General features: G+C 40.7%; 1 protein-coding gene across 1 annotated transcript in view; it reads right to left on the bottom strand.

Moving 5' to 3' along the window:
* The window catches only part of LOC122815078 (putative cation exchanger C521.04c), a 1,300,764-nt gene that overhangs the window by 103,423 nt on the left and 1,177,922 nt on the right, over window positions 1-19,419 (bottom strand). The window contains exon 18 of the mRNA XM_044087322.1: window positions 4,118-4,155. Within this exon, the coding sequence (XP_043943257.1) occupies window positions 4,118-4,155 (38 nt within the window). The remainder of the gene's footprint in view (window positions 1-4,117; window positions 4,156-19,419) is intronic.

Raw genomic sequence — 19,419 nt, 5'->3', positions numbered from 1 at the left:
GAAGACTTTCCCATTAGGGAAATATATTGATTGTAAATTAAAATTTTTATATGATAAAATCCCGCATATGGTAAAGGATTAGTGGGTCTTCCTGAGTAATTTTCCTATCAACATGAACTTTGACAATATTACATTTCTTACTATAGACGTAAGAAATCTATTTTCCTGCATCCCCAAGGATAAAGGGCTTGAAGCGTTTAGTTGTAGTATTAGAAAATACTCTAATCTGGAATGGGATGAAATTACATTACTAGAAGAAATGTCAATCGTGTTGGACAATAATTTTATTTTGTTTGAAGGTGAACATTTTAAACAGAGAAAAGGTGTGGCGATGGGAGCCGCTTGTGCTCCCATTTTTGCCAATTTAGTGATGCTCACTTGGGAAGATACATCCCTATTTACTTGTAAATATTACCAGCATGCAAAATACTACTCCAGATTCTTGGACGACATTTACATTTTATGGGATGCAGACTCCACGATTTTGGAGTCTTTTATTCACTTTCTTAATACAAGTAGTGAATATTTAAAATTCACTTATTCCTATAACACTGGATTACCATATTTGGATACTTTTATACAATATCAGGCGCACACACTTACCTCTTCAATTTACAGAAAAGACACTTTTTCTAATAATTATTTGCATTATACTAGTTGCCATCCTGTGAAGTTAAAGAACAATGTGTTCAAGGGTCAATGTGTTCGAGTGGCACGAATGACTTCTAATGATGTTCGGTTGAAGTTAGAATTGGACTTTATTAAAAAATTATTCAGCCAAAGAGGGTACCCAGTCAACATGATGGACCTCACTATTCAGTATATTATGAAAATGCGTAGTACTAGATACAAACCTTTGTTAGGTAGCAAACAAACATACAAGAGATTTTTATATCAAATGCTAATGAAAATTCACAAGTTAAAAGTACAAATTATTTTCACAAATCGTGTGTATTACAGTTTAACATGGCAGCCAGGTTTGTTAAAAAAATAATATACGATTTTTGGTATATAATATCTAATGATATTCATATATCCAAACTTGTGGGAATTAAACCCAATTTTATCTTTAAAATGGGAACCAACATTAAAGAATTAGTGGAAAGAAAGCACAGAGGGGTCATAGGTAACAAGTTTGCTCCTGTTAGAAGTACAAAATAAGGTTCTTGCAATCAATGCAAATACATGTCTGATGAGACTACTATATACTTAGACAATGGATTAAAAAGTTGTATAAAAAGTAAGTTAGGGAATTGTAGTAGTAAGATGGTAGTTTATTTGAGCAAATGTCAGAAATGTTCTAGTTTTTATATTGGAGAAACTGAGAGAAACCTCAGGAAAAGAATTTATGACCATATTTTATTGCATAAAAACCAAGGATAGGAATAATGCATTGTATAGGCATGTGGATAGTGAAGGAGATGATCATTATTTTAAATTCACCATACTGGAGGTGTTGAAAATTGATCCTAGAGGGGGGGATTTTAAAAGTTTAAGCTATAAAGAAGTTTTGTGGCAAATATACTTAGATGTCACCCCCCCCCCCCAGGCCTTAATGAATTTATATCAATAAAACCGCTATTATCATATGATTAAATAATTTTATTATTAATAATAGTTATTTACATATTTATATAATTTTATAGCATTATATTTGATCAAGTACAGCCCAGTATTATATTATGGATTTTTTTGTTATATAAGAAATAATAAATAGGGTAGTATAAATTATAGAATATATGTAGATATTTTAACATTTTATATTTTATATTTACATATTATCATCTATCATGATATTATTCACAGTTTTTCATGTGTTTACACCAAATTAGCAATGCCTATACTATATTAGGCAATCAAATTGGTAGCATTACAATATTTTTATGGATGGTTTTGCTTTTACTATGTAAACACATTTTTATTATGTTTTATAATAGTGTTGGAATGAGTATTTAATTTTTAGATTTGCATTATTTACTAATTGTGAATGACATGCCAGCAACTGAAAAGATTTTTATGTTATGTTAAATTATTTTAAGTTAGTGTCTCTAAAACTTTTTAAAAATTTTTAGTTTGGCGGCAAAAAAGGAATATAATACGCTATACTGATTCATGAATTTAGTTCTGAAGAAGCCCAGGTACTGGGTGAAAGCGCTTAACTCGTTTGTTTGGTCTGAAGACTAACTGCTCTGTGGATTTAATAAACTTGAAAGTTTTTGAGAAGAGCTCAGTTTACCAGCAGTGGTTGTTTTCCGATATAGTGTGACAGCACTTATTGGTGTACTCGCAGTTTTTGTTTTTTCAAGTTTGTGCTTACAGTAGAAGTCTGAACCCGGTGATGAGCATCAGAACGACCAGGATTGGTTAAGGTACTTTTGAGCCATATTTTATAGCTTGGAAGTATGTAATTTTTACTTCTGTAAAGATGGAGCTCCAGAGTTTGGTGACACAAGAGGACAGAGTTCTCTAATAGAATTTGTCAGAATACAGGTCTCTTATAGGGGAGTGAAACCCTTGACAGAGTGTTTACAGGAAGCCAAAAGAGCACTTCTTGACCAAACGCTGGATGGGATGACCCACTGCTCCTCCAGCTTTTTTCCACAAAAACTTTCACATATTTCTAGAAGAATGAATAGGGGGGACCAAGACTGATCAATATCAGCCACATATATCTAAAGGTCTCTCCAAAGGAACAGTCATCTGGGAAAGTGGTGAGTGGGGACTTGCTGTACTTGTCTACTTTGGAGCAAATGGCTTCAAGATTTTCACATTCTTAGCAAGCCGGAGAGAAAGAGAAGGTGTCCAGTGTCCTGACTGGCTTCAAACAGGAGTTGACTGAAGGGTGAATACATGAAAGCATGTGCTGGGTGTCAAGTGAGGAACACAATAGTGACATCCTGGTACTCAAAGGGAGCAAAGACAGACTTGAACAAGCCCTGAAACAGTCACGACACATTCCATAAGACCACATTTCTGCACCCATGCCAAGCTCCCATGCACTCAACTGAAGTTTAAGCCTTTAGTCACAGTCTCTGCCTTGGAAAGGCTCATCAGACCAGTTATAGCCTGGGTCAAACAACCCTTCTAGTCAGAGCAGGACAGCTAGGGAGGGGAGGTCTTGGCCTTGAGTAGCCCTGAACCATAGTTGGTTAACACAAAAAAATTGCTCCTTAGGATCAAGGCAATCAGCTTTGAGCCCAAGGCAAACAAGGGGCTGGACAGCAGCTACAGCTTGGAAATGCCTCTAATGATGGAAGTTGCAAATTCACTTCCTCCAAGTCCCTTAACATCCACTGGCAAGAAACACTGATGCGGCTCAAGAGTCCTTGTTTGAAAATAAACAGCACTTGTGAAACCAAAAAGGATATTTTACCAACCTCCAACAAAGGCTAGACTGTCCTAGTCTTTCCAAACTCTTGTCGCAATGGTGCTACAATTGAAATGGGCCAACTTGGAGCCCTATATTTTATCAGTCCCATATAAAGTACTTCTAACTGCTGTCACCTTCCTGGAAACAAAGCAAGCCAGAAGTTTCTCCTTTCATATGCATGTGGCAGGACTGAATCACTGGCACTTATGCTAATGATTCATGTGTGCCTCCCCAAGGCAAAAAAACATTTACAGGGTCAGTCTTAGGCAGCAAACTGGCAGCAGGAGAAACATGGCAGGGTTATATACAAGCACTGAATGTAGGAACTTCATCTACAAGTATCAGGATCAAAATTCAAACTACATATGCAGAAAGATGTTAGGGCTCAGATGAAAGGCTTGCTTATTTAGTTAGTGCAATATCACATGCCGGCAAAGCATTAGCATCCTCAAAGTGTAATTTTTCCAAGACAAATGCCAGAATAATTGGTAAAAGATGAACCCGACTGCAGGACCCAATGACTCCCAACATTAGATCTCCTGGTCATCCTATCCCCACAGCCTTGAACCTACTAGTGAAAAATATTAAAAAAAAAAAAAAATCAAACAGGATAAAAACTGAAATGTAATATTCTGAATGTTTTATGCATTTTGTTAATATTCCAGATGACAAATTAAAAACATGTTGAGTAATTTGCCATTCTTACTTTCTGGTAAGTACTGATATACAAATATTACCAATACTTACTGTATATGACTAACAAACAAGGTGCCATTGTTCTCCATCTGCAGGGGAAAAACAAACAATTAGATTACTTATGGCAATTAAAATTAATACTTCTGTTTTTATGCTCTAACTAGCTCTGCTCCGACATCTTTACCAGAATTTGAGCTACTGTGCCCTCTGCCATCAGATCATGACTGACTGCTTCTGTTCATTATGATTATTTTCCATACAGTACATTTATCTCTTGGAATTCACCTTCATAAAAATCACATATTAAATTACTCATCCACGAACAGAAGTTATGTACTTACCATTTTTCTGCTCATTAACAAATATATATCCACTTAAAGCAGCAAAAATAACTGCTGCAAGCAGTAGTCAGCTTGGCACACAGAACTTCCCCAGCTCCTTTTTTCAAATAGCTCTGCAACTCCTCCCTTTATCCAGATCAGAGTCAGCCACTGAACAGCGAGCATGGATACAAATAACACAACAAATCCCTTAAGACACTGCCAACAAACCCATACTACCAAATATAAAGGATGGAAGGCTATGATGAAGTGGATGTACATGGATCATGAAGATCATTGCAACAGCTTCCATATCTTACACAAGTTTGTCCTCTTCAAAAAGCAGGTCAGAGTTCAGTTCTTCTCAGATGGCATCACAGACACCTCTGATGTTTATGGGCAGTAAAGCAGACCCAGAGATCACAGCCAGCTTAGAGAGTCTTGCAAAAGAATGCAGAGAAGTCCAAGCAACAGCTGTACAAATATCCACACTGGCATTTCTGAAGAATGCTTAATAGTTAATCAATGTTCTGACACAATCTACTTTATGTTTGGTAGGCAAGTCTATGGTTTACGTGGTAACATACAATACACTCAAAGGCATTTGGATAAATGTGACATTAGAAACTTTTTAGCCTACTTGCACACGATAAAGTTATTTTTCTCAACAGCGTTTGTCTTGCCCAAAGAGATAACTGCCTATGTACATTCAAATATCAACTAACCATCAAACCAGCTTTTTTTTAAAAAAACTCAAAAGGTTTTAGGTCAGGATTAATTAAATGATCAGAAGAGACAAGAAAATACTTGCACAAGTAATGCTTACATTATTTCTAAAGGACTAGTCTCCCCAAAAGACAGTCACCAAATATACCGAAATGCCAAGCCCTTCCATGACGCATTACACTCCAGCTATAGATCCAACCACCTCTGAATCTCCCCTAGTATTCTATTTAAACACTCTCCAAAAAATACTTCCCTTACAATCCACCAGACTCTGATACCATGCACTCCTGGTTTGTAAAGACCTATGCATAAAATTACCTACTAAATTAAAATATTTAAAAAAAAAGTTATGCACTTATTCTTCCAGAAGTCTGTAAAGAAAAAAGTGTGTGTGTGGCGGGGGGGCTAGGAAGTTGAGGAAGAATGAAAATGGACAACACAGATGGAACTTTAAAAGTACAAAACTTTTTCTGACAATGTCAATTTTCCTTCTATCCTCAACTGATGGGACAGAGTCGCAAATCTACCAATAATCCCGGGTGGACTAAGGAAGGATATTCCTGAGAGAGAATTGTTTAAGGTCATTGGCTGACTGAGGTCACCTGGACTACAGCTTAGACTAAGCACCTCATTTGTTCTTTTGAGCTTTTTGTTTTTTAAAAGTTCTCAGGTTTCAACTTTCTGTTACCTAAGAAGTTATGTTGTGAGTGCTTCTGCCATTTCACACTGAGCTAATAGAAGGAAGGACACTGAGCAAACTCGGATCTATAATATACAACATTAAGTATCCTTTTTTTTCGAGTTTATAGCTTTGTGTACTGTATATTTTTCTAGCTAGTTTCACTGTGTGAGGTATTAACTGGAAATTGTCCACTTTTATTAAGCATCTGTTGGGTTGTTTGTTTCTGATAACTGTTTGCAGTTAAACACTTTCTCTAGAGGCTCCTTTAGCTGTTTAATACTTTCATTTAAAAGGCTCACTGCTGCTTTTCTGTTGTGAGAAACATTTCTGCAGTCTTATAAGTTGGTGGCTTTGCAGTTGCCCGCCCCTACTATAAATTTGATCTGGGACCCTCCTCCCAGTCTAGTGTCATTACCTCATTCTACCCAATACAGGGAGAACACTTGAGAAGGCCAATCAGCTTAGTTTCTGCTACTCCTTTCTCTCTTTCCACTAACAAAAAAAAATTCTAAGCTTGTTTCCTGCCTTTCCTGTGGGTATTCTAGTCTGGATATAGATTTGCTGGACTATTTGTAGGCTTCTAGGCCCCCAAGCCTTTCTGTGTTACAGGGAAGCCTTCTAGCTTAATTTTGTTTCTTAGAACTAGCCAGTTTTTTTTGTTTCAGCACTCAAGTCTGTTTCTTTGAGCTCAGCACTTGTTCAGAACTTATTGTAAGCACTAAATAAGGTACCAATTACTACAGCACTCAACTTTCCCCACTGTCTAGAGGAAAACAGTTTCTAGTACTTAAATAAGCACCTATCCAGGCAAGTCTAAGGGTCAAGCTCCCGGTGTTTTCTCCTGTCTACCTGATGAATCGGGGCATCTTGGGGCAATGTAGTAATTGCCTCATGTACACAGACAACCCTCTCCTATCACCCAACACTACAACCCGTGAGAGATGCACTTGTATAGCCAAACTGGATGCAAAGCTCTCTTCACCCAAGACTGGACTAGACAGTCAAGAAGAGAAGGTAATCATTTGCACCACACCACACTCAGCACATAAAAAACCTACACCACCAAAACACACACCTACATTCACGGAGGCTCTCAGTAAAAACCTGCCCAAGCAACAGGGACCTCCAAAGCAGAAACACAAGCAACCTCAGCCCCCAACACAACCCAAATGACACAGCCCACAAACTCAGTGTGCCACTCAACCACAACCCATAAGGCATAACAACGTACCCACCTCTAGTCACAGGTGACTATAGTCAGGCACATTGATGTTCCACTCACCAGGCTAAACAAGGAGAAAGTTACTGTCAGCTGCCTGTCGGGTGCCAGGATCCGCCACATAACACATGCACTCAGGTCACTCCACAACAAGTACAAATATGACTGTCATTGTCCATGTTGGTGTGAATGACCTGAGACGTACCTCCTTGGACTACATGAAAAGGGACATGAAGGAGCTGTCCAATCTTGTAGCCCAGGCAGGTATGACCCTAGCCCTGAGTAGCATCCTGTCATCACCCAGAATGATACCACAGTACAAGGACAAAATGATTGACCTTAATTGGCTAAGCTTCTGGTGTCATTCTAAGGGGATGCAGTATCTGTCTGCCTGGGATGACATGATCGACAAACCACGATACTTTGCCAGAGATGGCCTGCACCTGTCGCGCCTAGGATTCCGGATACTGGCCAAGGCTCTAGCCACCACTATAGTGCCTTTTTTAGGCATGGTTCAAATGACAAATTCACCACCCTAACAGTTACAGGCAAGAAGAATCTGAGGGTATTGCTACTCAATGCTAGAAGAGCACCCCTGCGTTACCAGGCTATAATTCATACCACACCTTTCGGCCACCTAACCTGGACCGAAACACTACAGGCGAAGGTGTGTCCATATTCATTAAGGATATCCACACCTCCAGGCTAGTTCCTCAGCATAATGCATCAGAGAGTATCCAAGTGCAACTAACTCTGTGCAAGACCGCAATCCAAATTGTAGCTTGCTACAGGATCCCCCACCATGCCCCAGGATTTCCACTCCTCATTTCTTAATACGCTGGAAAATTTTAGGGTACAACCTAACACCCTAATAATGGGAGATTTCAACTACCCTACCATTAACTGGGAAAACTACTTATGTACCAACTCTTGTGCTCAACGTTTTCTGGAATTCATAAATTCCAATGCCATGGATCAACTTATCCACACCCCCACCAGGGGCAGCAGTATCCTAGACCTGGTTATTACCAACATGGGCAACTGGCGCTCCACACCAGAGGTCAACTCCTCGGTCAGATATGACCACAAGCTAATCACCCTAGACATCCACATCCCTCCCCTATACCCCATTAGGGAAACAGTAAAAAAAAACTTCTCCAAAGCCAAATTCACGCTTCTTAAGACAGAACTTCACGACACCCATGTCACTTCACAAAACTTCACGACACCCATGCTGACGGACAATAGAATTATGACTGCTGAATCCTACACAAATGCACTTTATAAGCACTTACACGAGTGCATGGATCGTGCAATCCCTAACGGAACCAAGATGCTATCCTCCAAAAAAAGGAAGGCAATCTGGTGGTCCCCTGCCATAAACAAACTCTACAACAGAAGAAAGAAACTGTTGCAAAAAAGAGTAAAATCCCATGATTGGAGAAACTCCCTGGTCAGCCTCAGTAAGAAGCTGAGATCCCTCAAAATTCTCCAAAGCTAGTTATGAAAACAAAATCGCCACTGACTCTAAAGACGACCACAAAGCATTCTGTAGCTATGTCAAGAATCTCAATGGCAACACTCAGATCTGCTCTGAGTTACAGCACAACGGCACTAAATATACAGAACCAACTGATATTGCCAACATCCTGGCAGATAGGTTCAGTGCTAACTTTACCCCCGTCATCCCCTAAAGGGCCCATCTCTATACCAGAAGAATGCAAAGTTCCCGTAATCACGGCTGCACAGGTAAAAAACACTATCCAAAGCCAAGAACACAGCATCCAAGGGACCTGATGACATCCCAAGCTGTGTTCTATGTGAACTACAGAACGAACTGGCACCCCAGCTAAGTACCATGTTCAATCATAGCCTCACCTCAGGATATGTGCCCACTGAATGGCACACAGCGACAGTTACACTCCACAAAAGGGGAGCCACCAGAGACCCCGGAAACTACCACCCCATTAGCCTAACGAGCTTGGTGTGCAAGGCTATGGAACGTATCATCGTGGAAATTATAAACAATGACACTGGTAATCTCCAAACTCAGGACCCCTCCCAGTTCGGGTTTGTAAAAGGCAGATCATGTCTCCTAAACCTGATAGACTTCTTTGAAGCAGTCACCAAAGCCGTAGATGAGGGTAAGGTGGTTCACACAGCCTATCTAGATCTCGCCAAGGCTTTCAACACCACCCCCCACTCTGGAATTATAGATAAACCCACTAAACTAGGTATAAATCCCTATGCCACAAGATGAGTTGCCAACTGGCTCACTGACAAAACCCACACTGTGAAAGTAGCAGACTCAGAATCCAACTTCAGACCAGTGACAAGTGGAGTACCACAGGGTTCAGTCCTGGGTCCTCTCCTGTTTGGTATCTACTTCTCTGAAGTACAGGCCAACACAGGTGGTCTTTGGCTAACCAAGTTCGCAGATGACTGCAAACTAGGAGCCATAATCAAAACTCCAAAAGATGTGGACAATCTGAAAAAGGGCCTCACTGAGACAGATGCCTCGTGTCAAAGCCATGGCCTCAAGCTCAATGCCAAAAAGTGCATTGTCATCCATTTTGGTAAAAACTCAGTACCCATGAACTACCACATAGGCGGTAGTCAACTTAACACTGAAAGTGTGATGAGACCTTGGGACACAGGCGGACAGTAGTCTCTCCTTTGATGATCACATCACCACAGTAGTCAGGAAATCCTACGTGGCACACCTCATCACAAAAGGTTTCTCATCCAGGAAAAAAAGAGGTCATTGTTCTCCTCTACTAGTCACTCATTAGACCCATTAGAGAGTACAATGCTCCTTTTGGTATGTACCTCACAAGACATCTACAACTGGAAAGGCCACAGAAATACCTCACAGAGAGGATTACCGGCCTCAAACAGATGCCCTATGCAGAGTCTCAAAAAACTGCAGCTTTACTCCGTTGCATATCGCCTACTCAGAAGCGATCTCTGCCTAACACACAAAGCAATGTCAAACCCAGAGCTTTTAGACATGCTCCACCTAAAGAAATCCCAATCCCTACGAGCTAGACGGTCTAGGGACCTAAACCTTGTCACCACAATAAACAGAACATGCTGGAGGGATAGATTCCTGTCACAGAGACTTCCCATACTCTGGAACAAACTATATCAAACAAAGCTCCTCATTAGCGCTCTTCAAGAAAAATCTTGAGGATTGGATGGGAGATAGGAAATTCACCCCGGGATCACTTCTGTGGCTCTGCTCGACAGTGGCACAGGAAAATAATTTTCTTGGGTGGCAAAAGCCAGGGTACCTTTGGTTAGGCTTATATAGGCCCTAGGGCCAATAGCCTAGTACCTACCTATGAACAAGCTGAAACAAATAATGCTCAACCGCAGGTGACCAGATCCTATTTGTAATATGTAATAAAAGTATGTGGAGTAGCCCAAGTTGCTGCTGCACATATGTCGCCCATGGACACTGGAAAAAAACTGAAGTTGTAACAGACCTAGCCGAATGAGCTTGTATTGGTTGTGAGAATGTAATACCCAATTTGTTATAAACAAATTAAATACACTCAGATAGCCATCCGTCTAAAGTTACCTTTATGACTGGTTTACCTACCTTCAGTTCTGCAATGGAAACAATTGGTCTATTTTCCTGATGTCTTTTGTTCTGTGCAGGTAAAATCATAATTGCCTGTGAACATCCAATAAATGTAACATGTACTCACCTTTGTTTGCAAAATTAGGGAAGAATACTGGCAAATTAATGGATTAACACTGGATTCTACTACCACCACCTTAGGAAGGAGGCATTAGTTTGAAGTGTCACTCTATCCTTCTGAAAGAGAGTATAGAGATTTTGTAGGCAAAGCTTGTATCGCAAGTTTGTGTAGCAGAGGTAATGGCTACTAGAAAAATAGTTTTCCAAGATACCTAAGGTCGCATTTAGCTGCTGATTCAAAGGTGAAATGTGTATTAGAGCTTCTAGTACCAATAAAAAAAAAAGAAATAAGATTTTATACAAGAGCTTCTAGTACCAAACAGAGATCCCGTGGAGTAGGTTCCTTAAACGGAGGTCTCAAAGGTTAGTTAACAGATGTCGTCTTTACAGATTCAACTAAACCTTTTGCCATGGTTGATTATCTAACACTATCTTATGGTATTGGCAATGAATCTTCCCAGTGGTTCCTCAAACTTTATCCCACTCTGCACAGTAAGCAGTGAAATGGCTTCCTCCACCTCAGTAAAAGTATCCTTACACAAAGTAGTAACCCTAAAGATCAGTTCCTTTCTCTATTTTCAGTACATAGACTCTGCTCAAACAACCCAATTTCCCCACTATGGTCTATGTAAAAGTGGCAATCTATTGTCCACACTAATTTCCTCAACATTAAAAGCCAGCTTCAACAAGATCTTCTGTCCCTTGCAAACTTGGCTGTGTATGAGGAAAAAAGTTGCTTACTAACCGTAATTACAGGTCATGATCCATGTCCGTCCACTTCAAGTGGAGAATGATCACCACAGGCAATATTGATTTGGCTTCACAGGATTTCCTACAGCTTGAGCTCCTCCCCTAACTCCCATAATGCTCCTTGATCAAGGTGGACAGAGGGATCATGCAAGGATTTACTCCTAAACTGAAATAAAACCAAAATCGTGCTATTTGGAACACCTAAAAACTTCGATCTACACATCTGACAGCCATTCTTGACCACAACAATCCCCCTTTAGAAACAACTACTTCACTCAAATATCTAAGGCACTGGTTAGAGAAACTTAAATTTCCAAATACACAGTCTTAAAGCAAACAAACCAATCTGTTCTGGGCATGGAAGAAATCTCAATTCTATTGCCTTCAGGAAGGAAAAAGCAGTAGAAAAACTCATCTAGCACAGCTCAAAAATGCTCTTCCCGTACTAACCTCAGCTTCAACAAATCTTGCATCACAGCAGACAACCTCAAGCAAAATATGCTGTTTCAACTTCCTAGTACCAAGAACTGACCACACAGTTTAGTTTTCAAAACTAAAAGCTAATTGGTGGCCACGCCAGCAAAGAATCTACCTTCTAGGTACACTTCCATTCAAGCTGCTAAAGAAAAATTTCTTCTCCTATCTGGTAGGTAGCCTAACACAGTAAGGGAGAGAACATACAAACTCAGATCTTAACCTGACTATGCTCATCCTCTCCTCACCATCTTCTCAACCAGAAAATGCAGCAACCATGTTTGTATTCTAGGTCCTAAACTTTGGGAAGAGACACCCTGATCCATAAGACATGCTATTACTCTACCACAGTATAGGAAAATCTCACACGCCATGTCTAAGAAGCAGAATGCCATGGTTTTATCAGAAATTACACACAAGTTATATACTTGCCCTAATGATAGATCCATCATCTGTCCTTCAACAGATGGTCTTCAAATCAGACTTTGCCCACTCAAGACTTTGTATCCAATGCTCAAGCTCTCCCCCTTATCCATTGACTGCAGAACCTGATATTACCTCAGTTTGCCCGTGAAAACAAGGAATAAAACTTCATTCTCATAAATCAGAAAGTAACCAGACACTGAGCTGAAGACCAGCTTATGAGAAGTGTGCAGGAATAGCCCTAGGAGCTGGTCAGTTTGACCATACCAGAAGCAACAGGAATAAATGTAGCACTAAGGAAGGGACAAAAAGCAGAGGAAGGATGGAAGCAGACAGATCTACTGTCAGCACAAAATTCTTATCTGATGTTTTCTCTTCCACCCGTTCAACAGATGGGACAGAGTCCCCTGCTAATGAAACCCTTGCGTAGTCTCATGGAATGATATTCCAGATGTCTGTACTGAGAACTGCTCTATTTCTGGAGAGAAAACCCAGTTTATAATGGAAAATGAAGACAAACATTGGATAAGTGTTATCAATGCAGCCCCTTGAAAAGAAAGCAGAAAAGGTATCCACATATCTACTTGAGTAAGCTTTGATGGACTTGGAAAGGCCAAACCCTTATCTGTAAACATATGAACTGCAACCAGACAACCACCTTGTTAAAATGACTTTAGAGATTCCCTGACCCAGTCTGGTTGTTGAGAAAGTCAGCTTTCCCAATGTCTTTAGTACAATGAATATAAAAACATAGCTATCTATGGGCATCTAGCAGATGAAGCATGTATTCCTCTTTGCTGAAAAAAATCGGGAAAGAAAAATGGTAGACTGATGGTCTAATTTAAAGTAGTCTCGGCAGCTACCTTTAAAATAAAGGATTAGTTAGTAAGAATACCCAGTCCTTGTGAAAATAAGGTAGAGAGGTATGCAGGAAAGAGCCTGAAGCTCTGATATTCTCCTGGCAGTAGTAGCTACTAAAAATGTTTTCCAAGCCAGAAACTTAATATCCATCTTGGCAGGTTTGAAGATGGTTTTGTTACAGCTTGAAGACAACAGTAATGTCTTAGGGGGGAGAAAGAAGTAGGATCCTGGATGGGGGTCAGAGAAGTACCCCTTAAGCAAGCTTTAGATAATCTAAGAGGCGACAGGGGATTCGGTTTCTCCAATATGGGAACTTGGAATAGCAGCTAACTGAACTTTGAAAGTAGAATAGTTGGCTCCATTATGAAAAAGAGAAGCCAGAAATTCTAACAGCTGGTAGAGGAGATGAAAAGTGATCCAAATCCCTCTGACAGGCCCAAATAGAAAATCTTTTCCACTTGCTTTTGCAAATTTTCTTGGTAGACTGTCTATGGGATAATGCAAGAATGTGCATTACTTTGGAAGAAACCTTGGGATGACTTAGCCATCACTGGAAGTGTGGCCAGGTGGTCAACTTGACGGCTTGAATGTCAGAGTGAGGCATTCTGAGTGAGAAAGGAGATGCAGGCTAGGATCAAGCACCCAAGGGATGGGTGAATCAGATGATCCCAGAGGCAAGGGAACAATACTTTCAGGCCAGAATGGGGCAAGTATTGGTACAACAGGAGATGGAGGGAAAATGCATAGGAGGATGGGGGGGTGGGGAGTGGGTCAGTGTCTCTCAGCAAAGAACCTGCTCCACTTTGTATTGCGGTGAAAAGCAAGGAGATCACAGGATGGACGATCCCAATGACAGTAAATCAGCTCTGCCATTAGATTAAGGGGGCCACTCAAGAGGCTAAACCTCAGTTTGTATGCTAAAACACTGGATTTCCTCCGAAATGTGCATTAGAAATCCATTGGAAGATATTGCTCATTGCAAAACCCAAACTGCCTCTTGAAATAGCAGGTAGGCATGGGTTCTCCACTGTCTGGTGATGTACCAGACCACAAACATACTTTTGGTTTGGATAGATATTCTTTGAAGGAGGGAGTCCCGAAAGGCCTGTAATTGTAAAACTAACCTCATCTCCATAATGTTAAGTTTATTGGCCTTGAGAACCACGTGCCTTGGACTGCATTTTCCATGCAGTGCCTCCCCACTCCAACTGGGCATGGGGTAACATCAGGGGTTTCTTGGGAGTATCCAGAAATTGATGCCAGATGGGCCACTGTATTTTAAGGGTCCACTGAGGCATTCTCATATGATACCTCCCAAAAAAGAACCAAGGTAATGGATGTGGCTATCAAACCTAGTAGTTGAACCAGTCCTGCAGGTGGCTTCCGATAAGACAGAAGCTCTAACACATGGCTGTGGATGGTTGACAGCATGTTCTGAGGAATCATGCTATCTGACAAGTTGTGCCCAAGTATGCAACTATGAATTCCATTGTTTGAACGAGGAGAAACTTGGACTTGTCCGAGTTCACTATGATGATCAACCATCAGCAAAGATGGAGCAAAAAATGTCTGGCATGGATGAGCAGATTCCTGAGAGGGGCGGAAATGCTCACCTGCCCAGCTTTATGCAGCAGTATACATCCTAAAAGTCTATTAATAAATAGTGGGAGAATGGACTAAACTGTGGCCATCTGAAACTTTGATATACTGATAGAGATGACTGGAGCTCCAAAACTGGCCCGAGGTCCCCAGTCTTTTTTGGCACCAAAAAGAACATTCAGTAAGTTCTGGATCCATGTTGGTTTTGTAGGACCTGTTAGGATAACTAACTTGTTCAGCAGCTTTTCTATCAAAGTGCTGTACACATACCTTTGAGGGGTGTAACAAAAAGGAAACGCAATAGCCTCTAGTTATGATCCTCTGCATCCACTTGCCTTTTGTGATGGACATCCAGGCTTCAGCATGCAGTGATAAGCTCCCTATAACTGCCTCCAACTGCAGGAAGATGTCCACTATTTGAGTTACCTCCATTGCCACACATGGGAGGAGGGCTATCACTAGAAGTTTTAGGAGAAACCCTTAACGATTTCCAGAACTACAGCTACTCTAGGAACTAGAAAGGTAGCAAGACCTATCACTGGGGTTTAGAAAAAACATATTCCTACTGCAGACAGGGTCTTTCCAACCTGTTCACTTCTGAAAGTGTTTCCTTAACTTTATGCCCAAAGAGTTAAGCCATCATAAGTATTCATAAACAATGTCCAAGTTTTCTGGAAAGTCCCAAGCGCATCCAGGCATGTCTCCTAATGGTAATGGCAACACCTGCAGCTCTCAAAACGCCCTCTGTCACATTTGATATTAGGCACATAGGCACAATAGAAAGGGACTTGAAGGATGGCCAGCTGAATCAGTTTTCTTGCCTTCTGCAGATATGGACTCAAAGGAATTAGTGCCAAGTAATTCAGGGCCATCAAACCGAAGGTAGATGAAGCATACACCTCCTTATCAAACCAGCCCAAATTTCTGGACCCCCCTTGTTAGGTATAGACAGACAAGGTCTCTTCTGCTAGACCTTTCCTGGTGGTGGCCACTACTATGGAAATGACTGCTAGACCCTTGTTCCCGTGTTGAAAGACCTTCGGAGATACTAAATACACCTGTAGTTTATGGGAAATTGGTTCAGTCACATCCAGCTCCTTCTATGCCCACTTGGAGATGAGATCCACCATTTCAATGGCCAGAAGAACCACCCAAGATATAGCACAGCTGGATCTGAAAGCCTCAAGAAACCCTGACTCCTCTTTGGAGGTGGCTTTGGTGGACAACCCATCTGTCTCTAAAGTTCAAGGATCTATCCAAATGAGATGCCATGGGACAATCTGGGGGACCTCCACATCAGTGAAGTCAGTATCTTCAGTCAATGACTCCTGGAGCAGAGTTGATGCATCTCCTTTTACATGTTTTGTTCTGGAGAGGCCACTCAATAGGTCTGGTCTGAGTCCCTAATATGGACCGTCCCACAGCTCAACAGACCCAGATTACCCAACATGACTGGATGTGCACGCTCTGGACACAAGGTTATTCTATGGTTGAATGGATGGAACACTGAGTAACAGATGTCCAATCAGCTGATAAGGAGTGTGCTCTCTCAAAAGCCTCACATGCCAAAGCACTGGAGGAACCTGACATTTTTCCAAATACAGCCAAAGTTACTGCTCCAGACAAACTTTGAAATTCTGTCCAGCTAGGTTCTAAAGCAGACGAAGCTGAACTATCCACCACTGAGGCTCCAACAGGAAGAGACTGCTCCAAAAGCTTTGGAGTCTAGCTTGTTTCTGTGGACCCAAGATGGACCTGGACTGGAAGAAAGCCAAGTCTTCTGATCCAATGTGGAAAAACTCAGAGTAACACTACGATTTGTAGCACCCAAACCTGAAAAAATGATGGGGTAGGAACTAGATTGTGGTGAGGGGAAGGAGTCAAGTTCCCGGATCCTACAGTGGTAGGAGACAGATGAGTCCCCCAATTGAATTTGGATCTGGAGAAACTTCATCAGGTCCACGTTTGCTAGGGGAAGACTCCCAAGTCAACTAGAATGACCTCAAGGAAAAATCAGTAGGTGGTGGCCGAGGACCATTGAAGGGGTCTTTCTTGTAAAAATGGGGAGCAGAGAATAGATAAAATTGGGGCTAGGGAAAACCTCAGCTCCAGAAGATGAAGAGTTTTGGATCTAACCAGAACAGGTTCGGAGAAAAGTGTTTGATCTGATAGTTTAGATAACTTCGGTGTTGGAGACAAGTTAGCAAGAAAAGTGGAAAAAGTCTGGAGACAGTTTTCTGGACTCTGTCTCCTCCTCAGGCTTTTCTGTTACTTTCTCCTTTTGATCTGTCAGAAATCTTAGCAGGACAGGAAGCATCAGGCTGTAGAGAGAGTTTAGGATGAGTCCCCTGCAAGGGCAGGGAGAACTCCATTGATCACCCAAGCTTGTTTCTATGCTCAACAATTGCCCAAGAACTAAAAGCAGTGCAGACAGAGCATTGCATAAGTGGGCAGGTTCAAGGCAGTATACAGAGTATTCATTAGAGTCTGGTATTGTGTGGCCACAGCCACACATTTTTTAAACCCACGAGTTTATCCAACATGGCTACAAATGCTCTACAACAGCAACAATACAGGAAATAGTAAAAGGATCAATAACCTCTAACAGAAACACACAACTATGGATAAATTGTTACTGTACTAATGTCTGTTAACTAATGTTAAAAATGGACACCAATTGTACGAGAATAAGAGGGCAACACTCAAAACTGAAGATATACATTTTTATATAAAAATGTGTATATATACATATATATATATATATATATATATATATATATATACATACACACATACATACACACACGCACATATATATGCACATCTATACATAACATACATACACACACATATATATGTATATGTGCACACATATATAAACATCAGTAAAAGGGAGACATGCTAAAGTCATAGAAAGTCCCTGAAGTATCTGAAGATATTACAGTAAATATCAAAAAACTTCACTTGTAGAGGGCCCACACCAGAAAAATGGAGATGAGTCTGTAGCAAAGGAGCAGCAAACAAGATGTGAGGTAATATCAATGGCTGCAAGGAGTTATGGGTAAGGGGGAGAAGCCTGAGCTTTGAATCCAAAGTCTTGAATGGCCGAAGATGGATCAGATGTCAGATCTGAAAACCCATCTGTTGAAGAATGGAAAGGACATTAGCTCTCAGAATTATAACTCATCACAAACACTACTAACTTTGGTCATACACATGCAGTTTCTGCCTTCAGCACACTTGTGTATTGCATATTCTAATACATTGCAGAATTTCTAATAAGCATGCCTTGTTTATACCACTTCTCATAACTCGTATGAGACTTCTCTTTAGCTACATTTATGCAAACGTTACAGGACTCGGAGAAAAAATTGAAGCATTACTACTGCCAGACAGCATTCTCACACTTGCGCCAATCTATTTTTACTGGAACCATGCATTTTAAATTTATCACTGTTTTTACACCTGGATTGGACCTTAAAAAGATCCACCTATATCAGTGCTCTACATTAGTTAAATTAAAAAGATTTAGATCACTTCCATGGCTGCTTTCAACATGAAAGCAGCATTAATCCACAAGACCATACTGACTTATGTACATATAAGCACATACAGCAAATGTGGCTTAACAGACTAATTTTGAAACTCTTCTGGCAGAAGTTATTGCTACCAAAAATATTTTCCATGTTTAAAATGCAAGGTTTCCCATCGGAACATGCTAAAAAAGGAAGCAAAATTACCTTTAAAAAAAAAAAAAAAAAAAATCTCTCAAAGTGGTACAAATTTCCTAACTAGGGAACAAAATGGAAAAAAAACACCATTAGGAAAAGCTTTACACACCATCAGAGATGCCAATGAACAACTAATGACCACTGTGAAAGTCAGAGAACGCTGCTAAGTATACCTTCAATAAATAACCAAGACCAGAATCAAAAATCTTGGGTAAGTATTTCAAAGCACCTGAAAGGAAGTTGTGAAAATCAATTTCCCAAGAAGTGGCCTAAATGATGCCAGCCTGCATACTCAGTCTGTGTCTGCATCAGACTTTTAGGCAGAAGTGAAATCCTAGATTTCCCGTTTCTGGGTATGTCTGGTCCCTTATCAGAAGTGGAGTAATAATGTGGTTAGCAAGAGGAACAGTCAGGGTAAACCAAGTGGTTTATTTTATGTGTCAGTGACCAGGAAAATCAGATTAGGCCTATTTTGAGCAGAAACTAGTATTCAGCTTGGATTTTACAGGGCACAGGGAAAATTCTCCCTACTTGGCAAATCTATGATGGCCATTGTGTGGAGATAAAATGGAAAGTGTAATTCTTAAAGAAAAGATGCATTGGAGGCGAATATAGTGGTATCAGGAGGTCCGAATGACCCTCTTACAAAAGAGAGAAAAATGGATGAAGCATAACCAGATGAAAAAGACCATGCAGTGGAGTGCAGTAATAGACAAAATATTTGGTTATACGAGATGAAAAAGATGGGTGCTACAAATGATGGTGTGGATATAAAGGGGGCACGTCTGGCCAGTGGCTTAACTGGTTTAAAGGTGTGCACCAGGTTGGACAGCAGGAAAGATGGAGCAGGGGATGGTAAACA

The sequence above is a fragment of the Protopterus annectens genome, chromosome 11.part0 (assembly GCF_019279795.1).
Source record: "Protopterus annectens isolate FY-2018-M chromosome 11.part0, PAN1.0, whole genome shotgun sequence".
Classification (NCBI taxonomy): domain Eukaryota; kingdom Metazoa; phylum Chordata; order Ceratodontiformes; family Protopteridae; genus Protopterus; species Protopterus annectens.
This window is presented reverse-complemented; position numbering and strand designations above follow the sequence as displayed.